Here is a 20,241-nt window from a genome sequence, read left to right as displayed (position 1 = left end):
TATTACGATGGGTTCACTGCTTTGGTCGTAACGAGATAACAAACAGGAAGAAAGATAAGAAAGAAAGTCGAAGGACAGTAGTTACATAGGAGGTATTGTAATACACAAATATGTGCCCAAATATGAGTACATTATATATATTCCTTTACATTTAGGGGAAAATGCACGCTGGCCGCAATATGTACCGGTGGAACCTAAGGTTTTACTGAGAATTTCTTGATGCAAAAACCAAATAAAATGACCCTCCCCAAGATTCGAAGCATGACCTCATGTATCACGATCCTATAAACACTAAAAGTGCATAAAATTGTCCATATTTCAAAAACAACAATTCCAATAAGAAATTGAATTAATTTTAAACACCCTGAAACAGATCGTACCATTTAATTTAATTAAATAACTTTTGTTTCACATCATTATTAAAACACAAATATTATTTTCCTTTGTAAAAATTTCCATTAAAAATTATGACTGCTGCGTGGAATTATGTCACCAAATTATTTTTTAAAATTGACAGTTTAAAATACAATTACGATAGACTCGTGGTAGACTCTTTAAAAATTTCCAAAAAAAAAAACTTTCCAAGCATATTTTAGGCTGTTAAAAGTACTTAAATATTTATTAATTTTAATGCAAAACCTGTTTAATCAGTGCTTTCGATGATCCCTTCGTGGTTCCATCAGGTGTTTATTACCACCACCAGTGTTGGTAATTTAAAAACCCTAGATTTAGATAATACTGCAAACAAACTGTGTATATGATTTTTATTTTGGCTGTAAATAAAAAAAAATATTATTATTACTGGCGCGACTCTACTATACTTTGAATGATAAAAAAGCTTAAACTTGCCTGGAGGTGACACTGATGACACTAGCAACCAGTTTCTGAAACGCTGATTATTAGTCATTTACTGATGACGCAATAGCTGACCAAAGAGCGTTCAATATTTTGCCAGATCAACTAATCATTTCAGAATCTAGCTATATTTATTTAATATTATAAGAAAAAAACATGTTATATTTTAAGCAATTAAATCTAGTGAAATTTTATTGCTAATTATTGTATTATGCAAAACCATATTTAGATTCTAAAACAATTATGATTTACAAATATCAATGACACTTCATTGATATACATTATAGTTCATTATATTATACATATAGTAATAAGATCAATATCTAATATTATGAGCATAGTGTCTATGTATAATTGCAAAGATCCATCTGATTATATGTTTATATAATGGGAGGCTTAAAAACGTTCAAGTACCTGTCAGTCCATGCACACAATGGTTATGTAGGGGGTACAACATTCACTGTGTCACTTGACGGGCCGGTTGGTGTGGTTGGTAGAAAAGGCAAGTGCCTTTCACGCCGAAGGTTGTGGGTTCGATTCCCACCCAGGACAGACGTTTGTGTGTATGAACATGTCTGTTTGTCCTGATTCTGGGTGTAATTATCTATATAAGTACGTATTTACAAAATAAAAGTAGTATATGTAGTATAATATCAGTGGTCTGGTTTCCATAGTACAAGCTCTGCTTAGTTTGGAATATTATTATTACTGGTACAATTCAAAATTCATAATAATTCCATTTTTGCCATTCATTAATGATCTCAAAAGTTTCAACTATATTTTTCTATATAACTAACAAGTTCGTTCGACATTTAACGATAAATATAATTATTTGACACATAGACAATTAAACAAGAATGTCATTTTAAATAAAAATTTAATTACATTACTTTCAGACTGTTGTCGCCAGATGTACACTTAATCATGTAAACGTCACAAGCAGCTTGCACTTGGCAACACTGAATTCTACCCTCTGCGAAATAATTAACTATTCGTTTTGTTATCATTGTAAATTTCCAACTAGTACGTGTAAATTTAAAAAAAATGTATATCTTTACTTTATATATTTATTTTAATTTGCCTGTGTTTAATGTGTGCCAGTAGGCTTCCTTGAATGGTCTGATGTCTAGATGGTTTTCGGCCAGTCTTACCATCTAACAATCTCCAGCGCCAATTTTAGGTTGTGAGCACTAGTAAATAAAATATATCATATATCAACAAACATTTGTGGCTATCCCAAAAATACTACATGACTAGAATGCCCGTCTGCAATCTGCACCAACGGACATCCCGTTATAGTTATCAAAAGCTACAGGTCTTCTGCGTCAGACATAGAATATTTTATGTGATCGTTGTTTTATGAAAATCACTCTTTCAATAGACGATTGTTTCAACGTGATGATAAAAATCGGATTACACGAACACTAACGTAACCTAGTCACAAAGGACTATAAAACCTCTCAACTTCACACAGAAAGCATTACAAATGACTGTTCTATTACGAAGGCGTAAAATACCTTAAAAGTTGTCAAGACAAATTCGAGACACGTGATATTTGTTCGTTATGAGATCAGAAAGACACGAACTCTCTGTCGCGCATCCACAAGACTGTGTTAAAGGTTTTGATTGGCTTGATGTTTTTCCTCTCGCCAAAGTTGTTGTTTTTCCTGATTGAAATGTGATTCGTGATGGTGATTCTTTTTGTTTCTTTCGAATGTTTTTTTAAATCTAATTAAAACCATTATGTAAGAACAAACTCGAAACTCACCGCAGAAAACTGTAGTAAAATGTCAGAAAATTATGTGTTATACTGACCATAATAATTGTAACATTTCAACAATATACCCATCAAAATAATATGATGATGAGTAGGTTGAGTTATGAAGGGAATCTTTTACAAAATCGCATTAAAAGTGATAGAAGTTGACGATAGTTTAAGCCTGTGCCTCAAAGAGTACCTAAAGCCGTGTCCTGAGCTTTTGCTGGCCATAATCTGATTATAATAGAGATCAACCTATCAAATAGGCCTTTTTTCCCAAAATCCTGCTACTGGAAACTAAGACCGGTTCAAAACATAGTATTCATGTTTTCTTAATATGATTTAACAAAAAATACTTTTGAATATATATGTACACAATTTATATTAAAATATATTAAAAGCATTCAAAAATTATTTAAGCCTTAAGAATTGTATCATTTTAATTACTCCAAAATAAATTAAGTCTCTTTATAGGCTTAACCATTATTGATAATAATTTACTTACCGAATTTGATTTTACATAAAATAATATTGCATGCTACCGTGGTTTTTGTATAAATAATTATTATAAAAAAAACGATATAATGTTGTTTCACTAGATTTTAATACAACACAGTGGATGTTTAAATATATCGAGCTGAAGGGTTTCTGGGGCACCATTGCCATCGGCAATATTTGAAAAGGACTTTTAAGTTTTAATATAAACCTAATTAGTCATTTAATCTGAATTAAAATATTAAATTATTTTAATGGCTACCGGTCCCGGCTTCACACGGGTAGAATAAAGGTCATAGAAAATTTATACTGGATGACAAACATATAAACAAAAAATCCTGGTTTTTTTTAAACCAGGAACAACAACAAGCCAAAATTTCATCACAGACATAATCTGATTGTTTGATCTTAGCAACGCTTAAATAACACACATTTATTTTTATTTTTTAAAGAAGAACAAAAATTAATTTATCATGTTGATTAATAAATTTAAGATCAAATGATTATTGACTTGTATCTTTTATAAGTTACTCTAATTAACGTTTTTATGTTTGCCAACAAAATTACGGATTTCAACAATAACAATTAAAAATCTTTAATTCATTTCATTATGTACAAAGAAATTAAATGTTACAGATTTAATTATCTAAGTTATATTAACAAAGTTTTGATATCTATACAGAAAAATGCCTTGACTGGAAAAAATGTCTGCCTTTGATTCGTGTTGAAATTAATTAATATTTTTTCGACATTTCTAATATGTTTTGGACCGTTTACTTTTACCTTTTAGTTAATGTGATTTTTAAAGAAACATACTTTTCGTTTCAAATGAAATGGTACAGTACAAATGTACTGCAAAAACTATTTCATTTTAAATATTGTTACATCTTTTTAAATACGTTACGATGTACCCATAAAAGATAATTTCAATATCTGTGTCGTATGAGCACGCATTGAAACGGTTGACCAAGCACCAAATTCACACGCACCCACAAATTTTCATATTTCCTGCTGAAACATTAAAACAAGACTACACTTACGAGTACATACCGTTCACATGCTTCATTTTAAAGGCTTGCTCGGGGATATAATCAGGCATTGAAGGTGTCATACGTCATTAAGAACATATATCATACATACATATAGAGGATATCTCCGTATAAGTAATACTGGCATCGCTGTCTGAAGATTGTGGTACACGACGTTTAATATATAACCCTTTAGGTTGCAAATTAAATTGTTGGAGTTGTCGGAAAAAAATATTCCAACTGGGAGCTTTACTGGCGTGCGCCGCGTAACTAGTGGCGTAGCTATCGTAGGGCCAGGTGGTGCAGTACACCGGGGCCTTGGAGTTCAGGGGGCCCTCTAACCTCAACTTTGAAAATAGAGAAGCATAAAAGAAAAAACGAAAAAATATCTTGTGTCGACGGGGAATTCTGTTAAAAATCGTTTTTTTTTTCTTTTATTGATCTCATCTGTATAATAAATAATCTGTATTGTCATGTGCGTCGTTGTTTATTTATTCCCATTTTCTTCTATTAAACACATAAATTCTTTCCCTCATAGGGTGACGTATGAATTTAGCTTACTACGGATAAGTTGAGCTCACCGTTTTCTATTCTTGTTCCTATCTATAATTTTAAAGGCCAATATAAGTTCAAGCTACACGGAAAGAGGGGATAAGGGCCCTATTATTTCCTTATGCACCGGAGCCATTGTCCAGCTAGCTACGCCACTGCGCGTAACCTAGTATAATTTTATGTATTACGATAATTTCCGATTTGATCAAATATTTTGTATGACAATAGCATAATATGTACGGGCACAAAAGAGCTTCGATCCGAATTAAATTAATGTCAGCCAGTCTCTTTATTAAAGCATTTCAAGCTTATATAAACCTATATTCGAATTCTCGCGCTACAGGACGCCTCTGCCACGTGCGGTACTAACAAACGTCCAACCTCGCAGCGTTTCATAGGGTCTAGACCAGACGCTATTTCAAACGGTCAGTCACACTAAAACAAATGCCTTGCGAATAACGCATAACTAAAGTCTGCCAAAGTTACTGCCTTCAAAGGAAATGGGGAGGGTTATTGCAGACGATATTCAGATATTGCTATGCAACACGGACCGGATCGATGGATCTTCTACAATTGATGGTATCAACAATAACCTTGTTTCAATGTTTTATTTACAAAAATAAAAAATAAAAATATTTCGCAATAGATGGATATTAGTTTTATAATTAATTATACAGAAAATATATTTAAATTAATGTCTTTTGGTAAGACAAAGATAAAGTGCACTGGACATTTATTATCGCGCAAAGGATAAATCTTTTACGTAAAGCTTTTTATAAAGTCTCTTTCACATTAGAGCTCAAGAAGTAATATTCAATATAGATTTTTTTACTATAATTTAAAATAGACAAAACATAGTCAGTAACAAGATTTTTAAATAGTTTCGAAATTCTTTATTTAAAATTTATTTTTGTTTAAGCATTTATTGTTTCATAGTTTTTCTGTTAAAAATAGGACTAACGTTGAAAAAAACATCAAGTTGATAGTAATAGGTTTGTATAATTTAAAATCTGTAACAAATTATTTTCATCATATAATAAATTAGTTGAATTTTTAAATTATTAAATAATAATTATAATTTTAACATCACCCAATATCCTAGTGTTGTTACAATAATAATTTAAAAGGCAACGTTGATATTCATAAAAATATGGCTTAAGATTAAAAAATATAAGCTATACGTGTGGAGACGACGTAAAGTCACTCTTTAATACAGGCCATAAGTTCTTAACAAGTGTGGAGTGTTATCTATAGTTTCCAGTCGGTCGGTTCGAAGACGCATGGCGGGAAGCGATTTTCGCCCTCTCGAATCGAAACCAATTTGTTACGATATGAACGAATCGCATTGCATTACTGGACGTTTGTGTTGCCTGTTTTTTAATATATTGCTTTATGATAATAATATATAAAGATATTATTGAAAATTAAAAATGATATGATTTATGGAATTAAATTTTGCACAAGCACTTCAGATAAAATGTGCTATAAATATTTTTAAACTCACATCGTCTTAAAACATACAATGAGTATGATTGTCCTCTATGTGTTCCTAAACTATTCATCAGATTGTGATGAAATTTTGGTGAGATGTTCTGCTTACAGTTACAAAGGCCCACAGAATACATGAATATTGCTTTGTTTGTTTGTTCTTCAAATTAAACGTTTTATATATTTTATAGACCCTTTTTCTAGCCATGGGAAGATAATACATAATATTAAAACCTAAAAATAAATTAATCGACCTCTGCGCCTACTCTGACGCATATAAAATTAATAAATTATTATATACAATAAATTCTTTCTATTCTCTATTGTACAATAATTTGGCTATCGAAATCAAAAATATTGTTAACTGAAATGCGAATTATTAATAGCCACATTTAAACACTCAATAACACACTAAAACAATTCAATTTTACATTATTTTCGTTTGTTATTTTAGAAGTTATTCAATAAATTTCATTGTCGTGTATCAATAACATGACATCGATATTACAAAAGAACGATGCCGCCGAATGATTGATTTATTTATTCGTCTATGGATAAATAGTCGCTTTTTTAGCTCTAGTAGAACTTTATTACTCTTTTGTACATAAATATAAACTCGGATATGATTTACGATTGTAAATAATAGTAAATTATTAATAAGTTTGATAATGGTATAATTAAATGAAATCATGGATTAAGTTTATGTAAATTTATTATTGAAAAATGCTGTTCTTACTTCACTAATAAAAAGTGAATTACGGAGAATGCTCCGGGGATTTTTTTATCTTTATCCCGGTTGTTGAATGTAACCACTAGGCATCGCGTCTGAATTCTAAATTCCATCTATACAACCTCGATGTCAGGAAATCCACATTAACGTGATTTTTAATGCATTTCTTACCTCGCACAACCACTCTTTGAAGTCAGGTGGCACCTGTAAAGTCTCCAATGTTACAAATGTCCATGGACGTTCTTAGTCACCTTCTGTCAGGTGAGGCTCGTTTAAAGGTAAAAGCCAAGATGGCCTAGTGGTTCGAACGCGTGAATCTTAACCGATGATCGTGGGTTCAAACCCACAAGTACCACTGAATTTTCATGTGATTAATTTGTGTTTATAATTCATCTCATGCTCGACGGCGAAGGAAAACATCGTGAGGAAACCTGCATGTGTCTAATTTCATTGAAATCCACATGTGTATTCTACCAACCCGCATCGAAACAGCGTGGTGGAATAAGCTCCAAACCTTCTCCTCAAATAGGGAGAGGAGGCCTTAGCCCAGCAGTGGGACATTTACAGGCTGTTACTATTTACTATACTATATTATATGAACCCCGAAGAGAGCACAGCACCCCGGGAGGGTGAGGATGAGGATATAGAATCGTCTCCATATATCGCGGTTGAGTTACATGATCCCGCAGCCTCTTCGATCTAAAACATACCCTGTTTTAGATTCGCGTTTCTGAATAAGCCGGAACGTGATCGCGCGATTTAATATTACCATATATTGAATATCACCACTTGACCGTTTTTTTATGTGTTGTAAATAATTTTGTTTTTGTTAACATTTCCTACTGTAACCATCAAGAGCAAATGAGCCATTTGCTCGCCCGCCTAGAAATCATATAAAAAAAATTAAAAAAATGATGTATCCTCAGTAATCTATCTTTATAAAATACTAGGTGCCCATCCTAACTTCTTATTTCAATATTTTTATACAAATAATACAAGTATTTAAAACAATAACATTCATAATTTTTTCTTTACTATAAGCTAAAACTGAATTCATTCCTAAGCTATTATTATTTATCCCCGTCAATGTTTTCCCGCCAATTTTCGCCCCTTCGATTAGTTCCGTCACAATGATTATGCCGAGGGCGCATCTTTGTGCTGCCGAGACAAAGCAGACCTATATATATATACACATCTACTCATTTATACGCAGTGTATAGGGGTATGATATGATAAATGTTTTGAAGTGAATCGTATATTATAAACAAAAGTAATAAGAATATTACTTTCGAAATATCAAAACTCAATAATATATTTATATTATTTAATAATTTATTTGAAAAACTTTATTGACCAAATTATTGAAGTTGGTAAAAGGCGGATTTAATGCCGGCAGTTTACCAGTCAACCATAAGAACAATCACAAATATATTTTAGACACTAATAAATATATTATATACAATAAACATTAGATATCTACGTATCTATTGTTTATTTGTTCTCTTATTCAAGCAAAAACTGTTAACTGGGTTGATATGATAGTTGGTGAACATTTTGCAAAATACCTAATATTATGGATAGGAATATAGTCGGGAATAAATATTTTCTGTTCAGAATGCGAATATTTTTCCATCAAATATAAATATTTTATACATACCTAACTTACAAAGAAACTACTGTAACGTATTTTTTAGTTCAAACATTTCATCCATTGCCTTAAATTAATAAAAAAATATACACTTTTTTGCGTCATATACAAAATAGAACAATTTATTATTTTGTATCCTGTTTTAAGATAAAATAACTATTAAATCATTATTCCTTAATCATCGGTAAATTCGAATAAATTATTTTTTTAGTTACTAATTGCAATCTTTTTCTTTGTTAAACTACAATATATACATTAAAATATAGGTATATAAAGAATATTCTCCTTTTAAAAAATGTAAATAAATAATAAATTTACGTTTTCATTCTATTTTGTAAATTGATAGTATAATATTAAAAGATAGATATGTGCCAATGGCTATTATAAAATAATAACATTTAAACGATACACGCATCAATATTCCGTTCACCGTAAGTCGTTTTTTTATTTCGCCATTGAGTTACAAAGTAAGTTTTACAGAATAGCACTGCTGATACAGATCATCATATGGTTGTCTTTATCATTATATTTTAAATTATTTATTTTATCTTTCATTCTATGTCTAATCATAATTATCCTTAGTTACTCTATTCTGGCACCGGTCATCCCTCAATAAGCGAATCCATTTGGCTTTTTTTGTTTCACTCTATTTCACGTCTTTCTGAATAATGAAACCGAGGTATGAAAAATTGGTACTGACTTATAAACTAACACCTTTTACGTCCCGTAAAACCAAAAAAGAAATTAACAGTGACAACTGACATAACGTCACATTTGACAGTTTCATATGACATACAACTGTCACTGCTGTCATGATCCATGAAAAGAATATTGATGCAGTATTGCGGACTTGTTTTACAATAAATATTCTTAATTTGAAATAATACTTTGGCTTAATGGCATCCACTTCAAAAGATCATGTCGCAGTCAATGTGCACACACAAATTGAGAATGTCCCGAACGATCTGGAACCTGGAGCCTGTCGCGAAAGTATTCTTAATCCTACAGACTCTTTCGATGAGTTTGTCTGTGAAATTAGTACTAGTCTCGAAGAAAGAAATACATCACTCACCACAAAATCAAGTACAATCAGTGAGATTCAAAACGAAATCGGCGAAAGTTCGAAAGATAGTTCCCTAAGAGAAACAAAATCTAGTGAAAATTTGCAAGGAAAAAATGTAAGGATTGTCATTGCAATTTTTACTTATTTCAGTTTTTTAATTTAAACTTATTAAGTTTTATTAAAAACTATGATTGTCAAGGACAGTTTTCATTTCAATAATCCAATTATATAAAATCATTTTATATTTGTTATGTAAATTTTATTTATTTTATTTACTTATTTTATTTATTTTTTACTAAAGCAAACATAGTTGTTCATAAATATATTATAAAATATTTGTCATAAGTACTATAACAAAATTATAATAAAAGCATGTGACAGATTAGTATTTATTCATTTACTTTTAGGAGCCAATGTCTGCATCACCAAGTAGCTCAAACCTTACTGAGGAAAATGGAGATGAATCAGATGAAAAGGAGGATTATCTACAATCTCCGGAATTAGTAAACAAAGAGAAACATGTGTTTATATTGAGTTCTGCCGGTAAACCTATTTATTCAAGGTATATAAATGATATAGTCTGTTTATAAAGTCATTTTTCTAAATATGACAAAAAGACATAAAATAAGTGTTTTTCATAATATCATTTGTTGCAATTTTAGTTATATTTACATATACAAATAGCTTAACATATTTTTTATTTAGATGTCTACCAAAACCAAACACATATCTTTCACATAATGCCCTCAATATCTTCTGATAAATATGTTTACTCGACTTATCTGTCTCATATTAATTGGATTTTGTATTTGATTTTTTGACTTTGTAATTACAGATATGGCAATGAGGATAAACTAGCTGGTCTATGTGGAGTTATTCAAGCTCTTGTTAGTGTAGTTGAAGAACAAAACCAGGATATATTAAGATCAATAAATACAAAAGACTGCAAAGCCGTCTTCTTAGTGAAGGGTCCTCTAATATTGGTTGCAGTATCTAAGTCTAATGAGAGTGAAACACAACTTGTTTTGCAGTTAACGTAAGTCCTAAGTTATCTAAATAGTAAATTAAGTAAGGTTTGTTACTGTATATTTAAATTGCTGCAATTATAAATTATTATATCTTTAATTAAATTATCATTTGAATCTATTTAAATTGAAATTTTGTATAACTTACTTGATTATAGTTAAAACTTTGATATATTTAAAAGTAAAGTACTAGTAAGATATATTTATATATTTAAAAAAAGTATTTAATAAAAATCTAAGTAATAAATAGGAAATCCCTACTTTACCATGACATAATTAGACCAAAATATTTGTTTTGTTCCTTGTTTCTGATGTGAGGAGTAAAGATATGAAACACTTGTCTTGTGTCTGAGCTTCTCGATTTATATAAACCTCGTACCATTTAGGGAAAAGTGAATAGGCATCTACATTAATACTTACTTTTTTTTTATTTATTTTTTTATTATTATTTTATATATATATATATATATATATGCGCCACCAACCTTGGGAACTAAGATGTTATGTCCCTTGTGCCTGTAACTTTACTGGTGGTAGGGCTTTGTGCAAGCTCGTCTGGGTAGGTACCACCCACTCATCAGATATTCTACCGCAAAACAGCAATACTTGATATTGTTGTGTTCCGGTTTGAAGGGTGAGTGAGCCAGTGTAATTACAGGCACAAGGGACATAAAATCTTAGTTCCCAAGGTTGGTGGCGCATTGGATATGTAAGCGATGGTTGACATTTCTTACAATGCCAATGTCTAAGAGCGTTGGTGACCACTTACCATCAGGTGGCCCATATGCTCGTCCGCCTTCCTTTTCTATAAAAAAAAAAAAAAACCTTCAAACCGGAACACAACAATTATAAGTACTGCTGTTTTGCAGTAGAATATCTGATAATTGAGTGGTACATACCCGGACGGGCTTGAACAAAGCCCTACCACCAGTGTGTGTGTGAGCTTAAGGTGTCAGGCCATTCTAAAATCTAAAATAAAACATTTTATTATTTGTCTTGTTTGTCATACATCTGGTTTCTTTATAAGTCCTATTCATTTACAGATATGCCTTCAATCAAATTGTATCAGTCTTAACACTCACCCAATTGAATAGAATATTCGAACAGCGTCGTAACTATGACTTGCGACGGCTTCTGTCCGGAGCCGAAAGACTCATAGACCATTTGTTAATATTTATGGAAAAGGATCCTGCTTTTTTACTCGGAGCAGTAAGATGCTTACCACTACCAGAGAAAGCTAGAGAAAATATAACTCATGCTATAATTTCAACTTGTAACAAGATCAGGGATTTGGTCTTTGCTATACTTATTGCTGGTAATCAGCTGATTACTCTTGTTCGAATGAAGAAGTATACATTACACCCATCAGACATTCATTTACTGTTCAATCTGGTGAGGAGTTCGGAATCTTTTAAAACGGCTGAGAGTTGGACGCCAATCTGTTTGCCGAAATTTGATGCAACGTAAGTATTGTTCTAATATATTTGATAGATTTGTTTTGTTGTTACTGCTGTAGTCATTAATATGATTTGTGTCTTTTTTCATTTTTTCTTTGCATCATTTTTTCTATCTTTCCTTTATAGTTATATATCTTGATGAAATAATAATATGTTTGTGTCAATAAATAATTTATTTAAATGATTACTGTTATTTGCAGCTATGAGTTCTTGGAGTAATCCAACAATGTATTAATAACTTAAAATATAATAAGTTTTACTAAAAACTTATTCTATACAAAGCATCGCAGCTTAAAATCTTAATTCTATGTTAACAAGCATTTACAACAAAGATTCTTTTTTTTTTGGGATTTTCAGAGGATTTCTTCATGGCCACGTATCATACATTTCAGAAGACTGCCAAGCTTGCCTTCTTCTTCTGACTGTGCAAAGGGATGCTTTCTTCCCGCTATCACAAGCAAAGCATACGATTGCAGAAAAACTTAGGAGATCTAACTGTTTGGTTGCAATAAATGACGCCTTGAACAGGAATAAGGAACTACCTACAACTAACCCTCTTAAACATATTGGTATACCAGAAATTAGGCATTTTATGTACAAATGCAAATCATCAGCCCAGCTTTTTACATCAGATCCTATAAGTCTAGACAGGTTACAAGATTATAGACTTAGGCATAAAGAAGGTGGCGACATAACGGTTAAAAAAATTGAAAAATTATCTGATATTGATTATATAAGGAATTACAGACAATTCTGTAATCAGATCCACTGTTCTTCAACACCGGCAAAGTTAATATTTAGATCGAATTCTCATGATACGGTTTTGGCATGGGTAAGTTGATTTTTATTAAATTATTTTACTAATTAATATTATTGTTTCTAAGTGGCGTTGTATCTAAAGTTTTTCGAATTAAGTTCCATGTTTTATATCTCATTAGTCAGTATTTTTTTTAATAATTTTGCAGTAAAATTGCTGATATTGTTTGCGTTTCTCCAAAGACACAAAGTTACCCGGTCAAAGAGATTTTTGTAGGTGTACAATTCAATCATTAATTAAATTGTACCGTGAAATGTAAATAATTTGTATTGCCGTGTTTAGATTTGAAGAGTGTGAGCATGTGTAGTAGTGTATGTAAAATGTATGTTGGATATCATTAATTCATCATACCATTGAAGGTGGTGGGGCTTATATCTCTTGCAGTAAATGCAATGGTGATCACGTGAGCTGGTGGTAGAGCTTTGTGCAAGCTCGCCTGAGTAGGTACCACCCACTCATCAGATATTCTACCAAAACAGCAGTACTTGGTATTGTTGTGTTCCGGTTTGAAGGGTGAGTGAGCCAGTGTAATTACAGGCACAAGGGACATAACATCTTAGTTCCCAAGGTTGGTGGCGCATTGGCGATGTACGCGATGGTTAACATTTCTTGCATGCCAATGTCTATGGGCGTTGGTGACCACTTACCTTCAGGTGGCCCATAGGCTCGTCGCCTTCCTATTCTATAAAAAAAACATGAGTATTTCGTTTTTTATTGTATTCAATTATGTTTTGATCAATATATGCACCAATTGGCGACTCATATTTTGATATATTATGTACAATAATTTATGCAAAACATTATTTTGTTAAAAAATACAGGTCACGAATGGCTTCGAATTGTACGTAACATTTGATCCACTGATGGAGAAGGACCATGCTATTAGAGCAGTAGACAGATTACTACACTGGATAAAGAAGGAGGAGGAACGAATATTCATAATGAACGCACCAACATTCTAGCCCAGGCTTACACTTAGTGGAATGATTAAGAACTCTATGAGTCGGAATTCCAGTGCTGAGAACAATTAAATAAATATATAAAAGTGAAGTACATAAATATATTATAATCATCATCACCTGTGATCTAGGTAAATTAGATATTATAAAAAAAAATATTAATTTATACTCTACGTTTTTTTTTTTACAATTATTTTATTTAATCTGTCCCCTGAATCATGAATTATAAATGTATCATATTTTTTATTTTCGATTAAATGTTTTTTTTTATTGTTGTTCTTTTTAATTGTATTAATTTAGCATAGATATTTATTTATTTAGTGTATTGTATCATGAGAGTAATTTATTATCCAGTAACTGCATGTTTGGTCTAACCGAATGGCTAGCTTAATTAAATATACGGAATATTGAAGCTACATAACACGTGTACAGCCAATAAGTTTTATAAGAGTTTTTCCGTTAAGTATATGTCCTGCGAAAGGTGGCCGTGTTATGGTGGTAGGGCTTTGTGCAAGCTCGTCTGGGTAGGTACCACCCACTCATCAGATATTCTACCGCAAAACAGCAATACTTGATATTGTTGTGTTCCGGTTTGAAGGGTGAGTGAGCCAGTGTAATTACAGGCACAAGGGACATAAAATCTTAGTTCCCAAGGTTGGTGGCGCATTGGATATGTAAGCGATGGTTGACATTTCTTACAATGCCAATGTCTAAGAGCGTTGGTGACCACTTACCATCAGGTGGCCCATATGCTCGTCCGCCTTCCTATTCTATAAAAAAAAAAAAAAACACAAATACCTATTATTTATTCCAATGTCAGGAGTAAAGGTAAGGAAATCTTAGTTTTATATATTCCATGCTATTTGCTATATTATGCACTACGAACAGTTCTCGATGAATATATTTTATTTATACTACAATACTATTTTACATAATTTCTTTCAATTCGAAGTTCCGATGACAACTTCGTCAACATTAACAAAACGCCATTTGTTCACGTATCCATATTAGTTTATTTTAAATCTGTAGCAATATTTATCTTTACTCCTGCCATTGCAATTGACTATGTCTTTATTATGTAATAATGTAATGTCTTTTATATATTTTTTATGTAATGTCTCTGAGTTTCATGTGAGGGTGCGAAATATAACTTGTTCATTAATCTTTATTCATCTCATATTGTTACAATATCTTCCTAATAATACTAATATTAAAATATGCCAAAAGTATATTATATTTTAAAGTTAGGCTATTTACATAACATTTTATTTAAAATATAACTAATGTATTTAAATGAACTTGAAGACAATGTAGATAAATACAAATTACATGACCTGATTAGTAAATATTAAATAAAATATAAAACACCAGATAATAATATATAGGAACAAAAATATTTTTATATTAAATGTATACAAATAAATTGTATCAAGGGTATACATGTAATTTGAAAAATTTAATCTAAACAAAGAATTGATGTATTTAAAATTGTGAACATTTTCAACACTATATGTGTGAGTTTTAAAGCAAATGTACGAACAAAGTATTCACCGTAATACGTTTTTGCTCATTTAGGTTATATTGTTATTTGTAAGGTATTCTACATGTAGTTCAAGTTTTATTAATAATTTTACAAGGGAAATAACATCTAAATTTCCAAGGTTGGTGGCGCATTGGCGATGTATGGAATGTTTCTTAATACACCAATGCTTTAGGGGTGCTGACCACTTACTATCAGGTGGCAATTGACAGTGTCCGCTTATGGTTATATATATATGCTCATGGTATATGCTCAGGTAAATTTGTCATGTAAATTTTATTCCTGTTATGATTGCAACAACTAATATCTTCATTTTTGTGATATACCATATTTAGTTTGAACCAATTGTATTTTAACACCATAAAAATTAATCCAATTTAGATAAATTAAGAAGCATAAAACCCTTTTTTTAGTTTAATTTTTATCAACATGATTAAGGATGTTAATAAGAAATTTTAATTAATAAACTTAACATTACAAATGATGCTTCTTTTAATTATGAGATTCTAAAAATAATGTTCATTTAAATGAATAAATAAAATGAAATTAAAAATTATGTCCTTTTTGGCATAAAGTTTTGTAACTTTATGCCAAAAAGGACATTGATATTATTCAACATGACAAGGTGACATTCTTTCTGTTGCAGTTGTGTTCTGGCTTGTCAATCAATAAGAGTAGTACTTAATGCTATGTAATAATAAATAGGTACTGGAATTATTAATAATATTTTTTACAAGACAAATGGTTGTAAAATTGATAATTCATCATAAAAAATTTGAAATTATGCACGCTGTACACTGAAATGTTAGTTATTAAAAATTTAATTTAATAAATATTAGATAAATACTGCTGGGTTTAGTAATAATTTTATCATTGAGATGTAAGTTATAAAATGAAAACAATTAAGTGTTGTTTTAATTGTAATCTTAAATATTTTTATATTATTACGCATTGCTTATAACCTATATTACTGTTGAGGCTGCCTCGTTGGTCTAGTGGCTTGACATAAGGCAACAGACCCGGAGGTCCTGGTTTCAATTCCCAGGTCGAGCCAATAAAAAGTTATTGGGTTTTTCTGTCAGAAAATTCTCAGTAGCAGGCCGGAGTCTGGAAGTTGGAAGTGTGAACTCTCCCGTGCCTAGGAAAGCACGTAAAGCCGTTGGTCCTGCGCCTGAACTCTTTCCGGTCGTGTTTGATTGCCGTCCGATCGGATTATGAGAGATAAGGAATAGAAAGTGCACCTGTGTTTGCGCACACACTTGTGCACTACAATATCTCCTGCGTAGTTGGCTAATATCTCTTGAGATTAGCCGCCGTGGCCGTAATCGGCCTGGAGGACATTATTATTATTATGTTGAGGCATAATAAACATCTTCAAATTATTGTAAAGTAAATAATTGTACATAGAGTGAATACAATATATATGTATATAAAATTGAGATTTTATATAAAATGTTATTTAAAAGAATATACTATGATATCATTCATATTGATTTAATATAATTTTATTAGCAATTATTTGTATTATTTATACCCATTAATTATTATTTATACATGCACATATGTATGTATTTTCTTTGCATGTGAAATTACCTAAAAAAATTTAATATTTAGGTTTCGAAAATAAAATATCACCATTATCATAATTATTTATTCTTACATTAATAGCGCCCTCTATCTCTTCTTCTATCGACTTCATGCCGTTCCCTTCTCTCCTTTTCTCTGTCTCTTTCACGATCACGAACTCGTTCTCTATCTCGCTCCCTCTCTCTTTCCCTTTCCCATCTTCTGTCACGATCTCTACTTCTTGATCTTTCTCTTTTACGGTCTTTATCACGTCTTTCACGGTCACGAGATCTGCAAATAATAATTTAATGAAGCTCAAAGAGATTATAACTTACTATTAATAAAACACTCGTAGACGACAAATTACAACTTTTGAAATAATGTAATATTGACAAATATTTATACTTCATAAGTGAAAAAAATATTTACTGAATGTAAAAAATTCACCACTGCTAAGTTTCAATAAACTTTATTAGTTTTATTTAATATAAATACCTGTCTCGTCTTCTATCTCTGTCTCGTCTATCTTTTTCCTTTCTATTTTCTTTGGTCTCAGTATCAACAATTTCTTCATCTGAAGGCACATCTTCGTCCAAGTCATCATCTAGAGCGGATACTTTTGGCTCTAATTCATTATTTTCTTCAAGTATGTGTCTTTTTTGAATTCGCGGTAAAATAACATCACATAAACGTTCCTCACGCAACAACTCATCGATATACTCATCCATGTGGATTAACTCGTATTGTCCGTCACGATTTTGTCGCCGTAATTTTCTGTTATCATTGTATAGGGGCTCTAAATATTTATAACAATCCAGTGATGTACCAGTAAGTCTCATATAGAAGGCACCTAAAGCGCGTACATATTTAAACTCCTCGTTTTTAATAAATTCAACCACAATATCTTTTTCAGGTTGTATTTGTAGCATTTTTAAAAGTAAACATAAAAACGGTGTTGGGTAAATGAAGCCGCCGTGCACGCCTCCCAGATAACGTAATTCCATAGCTTTGTCTACTAATAGCTCTGCAGTTAAAGCGAAACATTCTTCTTTCCAATATTTTGAATCGTAAATACGCGACCGTATAATCTTTTCCACTAAATATTGCGGATTAGTACCGCGGATAGACTTCGCGTCCTTTACAGTCCGATTCGCCATTTTTTTTGACAAATCAGACAAGTGACAACTGAGTAACTGACAATAACATTTCACATTGACTTACTTTTTCTGTACCGTAGACAGAAGTTTCTCTGTCTACGTTCTGTATCCTGTTTTCGCAATTATGAGAACCAATTTTCTTTTTACATGCCTAATGTCATTGGGCAAAGCAGATAAATTTTTAAGAGAGAAATATATTGACATGGGAATAAAAATGTTACGAAAGAATAATTAACAATTATCAAAAAAGTCAGATTATCATTTTTTATGAAGTCACAAATATAATTTTAATTAAATAAGGAAATCTAATATTAATAAAGTTTTAAACGATAACAAGAACATAACATATTATATTTCTGAACAAACAACTTTATATTATCATAAATCTGTCATTTTTGAAATGTCAACAAAATTAAAAAATGTTTAACCGCGTTTTCGCTGTTAACGTTTGTTGTGTTTAAGCTTTTATTTTTGTTTGAATAATTTAAGTGTATAACTCTTACGATTATTAATAACAACGTTTTAAGTTGTTTCTATGAACTATTAATAAATTAAAGAAATGCAAAAAATAAAGAAGAAAAGAGGAGAAGAAGAACCGATGGAAGTTGATGATAATCCGAGTACTTCCAGTCAACAGAACGGTAATAATGACGATGAAATTGGAGAAATAGATCATATATCTGATGATGAAGAAGGCGGAGTGCGTATAGGTGATATCTACATACCTCCAGCGCCAAAACCAGCTTTAACATTCGACACAACTGGACCAAGATTAATTATTACGCATATTGTTAATGAAAATTTTAAAAGCTACGCAGGTTTGCAAACTCTAGGCCCATTTCACAAGGTACTTTTTTATTTATATAATGTTGTTATTAGATAATTATAATAATGAATTTTAAAACAATGAGTCCATGAAATAGTTGTTAAGCAAGATTTAATAAATTAAATTACCGAAACTTAAATAATATAATAAGACTGTTTTATAAGTATTTTTGATACATAAGTTTTTGATGTTTGCCCTACAATCATGGTCTAATAACTAAAGAGATTGGTATAGAAGCTTCTTGTTAGTCTATAGAAAATATAGGAATATTTCAATTTGCGCTAAACGAAGTGGTTTTGTAATAGCTAATATATTATAATTTACAGAGTTTCACATCTATAATTGGTCCAAATGGAAGTGGTAAAAGCAATGTTATAGATTCTATGTTGTTTGTATTTGGCTATCGAGCAACTAAGATCAGATCCAAGAAGATATCTGTCCTCATTCATTCATCTAGCAAATTCCCAAACATAACCAGTGCATGTGTTGCTGTTCATTTCTGCCGGATTGTGGATGGGGTATGATGACATTCTATTTAAATTAATTTATTTATCAAATCACACTAATCACCGAGTTTGTGTAATATAGTCTCTACTAAATTTTACTTTAAGGCTTGCATATATTCATGAAATTAAGTTGTATAAGTTACATGAATTTATTGAATATATTGCAAGTTACAAAAATGAACTTGGTAGTTACAAAAATATGATGAGCGCCTTAATAATGCAGATGAAATAGTTATTAAACACCTAGAAGTGTATTGCAAGTTTAGTGAAGTGTAGTGCAAAGTGTAGACATGTAGTGCATTATTACGCCCAGAAAATGATAGTCACAATTCACTCAGCTTTAGGTGTATACAATTTAATAAGCTTGTGGATTTAGTTTATGACTAGACTTTAAATAAAGTTATAGTTTTATAGATGAACTTTGGGGAACGCTTTAGCAATTCGCATCGCGATTTTGGGTGGGAAGTAGGGTTGAGAGGTACGGTGGGGTGGTTTACAAACCTCCCCTGCTTTACCATTCCTCCTCACATGACAATCTATGGTTAACGAGATATTAATGATTAAAGGTTTAGTCACCTCCAAACTACCATTTCCTAAAATTTTAAATAGTGTCGAATTAAGGGGGAAGGGTAAGGAGGTTAACCCCCCCTTATTAATTGACATTAATACCTACTCTGCCTTAGATTAGTGAATATGGGCCGATTCGGTTCTGTCACCCACCAGCCGCTGCCGTGGCACAATTTTTTTCTAAAATAATAATTAATTAATAT

At 31.3% G+C, this 20,241-nt stretch overlaps 4 protein-coding genes across 4 annotated transcripts in view; 2 read left to right on the top strand and 2 right to left on the bottom strand.

The window, feature by feature from the left end:
- Positions 1–20,241, bottom strand: part of LOC126777663 (UBX domain-containing protein 6) — a 410,195-nt gene that overhangs the window by 345,890 nt on the left and 44,064 nt on the right. The window lies entirely within an intron of this gene.
- LOC126777640 (protein SAND) lies at positions 9,366–14,147 on the top strand. Its single transcript, XM_050500753.1, has 6 exons — positions 9,366–9,733; positions 10,026–10,180; positions 10,454–10,654; positions 11,687–12,106; positions 12,458–12,932; positions 13,739–14,147. The coding sequence occupies exons 1-6, from the start codon at positions 9,452–9,454 to the stop codon at positions 13,877–13,879; spliced, it is 1,674 nt and encodes a 557-aa protein (XP_050356710.1). The 5' UTR covers positions 9,366–9,451; the 3' UTR covers positions 13,880–14,147.
- On the bottom strand, positions 17,054–18,164 carry LOC126777689 (pre-mRNA-splicing factor 38). Its single transcript, XM_050500827.1, has 2 exons — positions 17,478–18,164; positions 17,054–17,273 (listed from the first exon to the last, which is right to left on the bottom strand). Exons 1-2 carry the CDS (start codon positions 18,137–18,139, stop codon positions 17,078–17,080), a joined length of 858 nt encoding a protein of 285 aa, XP_050356784.1. The 5' UTR covers positions 18,140–18,164; the 3' UTR covers positions 17,054–17,077.
- The window catches only part of LOC126777617 (structural maintenance of chromosomes protein 4), a 30,109-nt gene continuing 28,429 nt past the window's right edge, over positions 18,562–20,241 (top strand). Inside the window, exons 1-2 of the mRNA XM_050500699.1 lie at positions 18,562–18,986; positions 19,292–19,483. Coding sequence (XP_050356656.1) covers positions 18,699–18,986; positions 19,292–19,483 — 480 coding nt within the window. The 5' untranslated portion in view covers positions 18,562–18,698. The remainder of the gene's footprint in view (positions 18,987–19,291; positions 19,484–20,241) is intronic.

This window comes from Nymphalis io, chromosome 23, assembly GCF_905147045.1.
Source record: "Nymphalis io chromosome 23, ilAglIoxx1.1, whole genome shotgun sequence".
Lineage (NCBI taxonomy): Eukaryota > Metazoa > Arthropoda > Insecta > Lepidoptera > Nymphalidae > Nymphalis > Nymphalis io.
The sequence above is the reverse complement of the archived record's forward strand: the minus strand, read 5'-3'. Positions and strand labels throughout refer to the sequence as shown.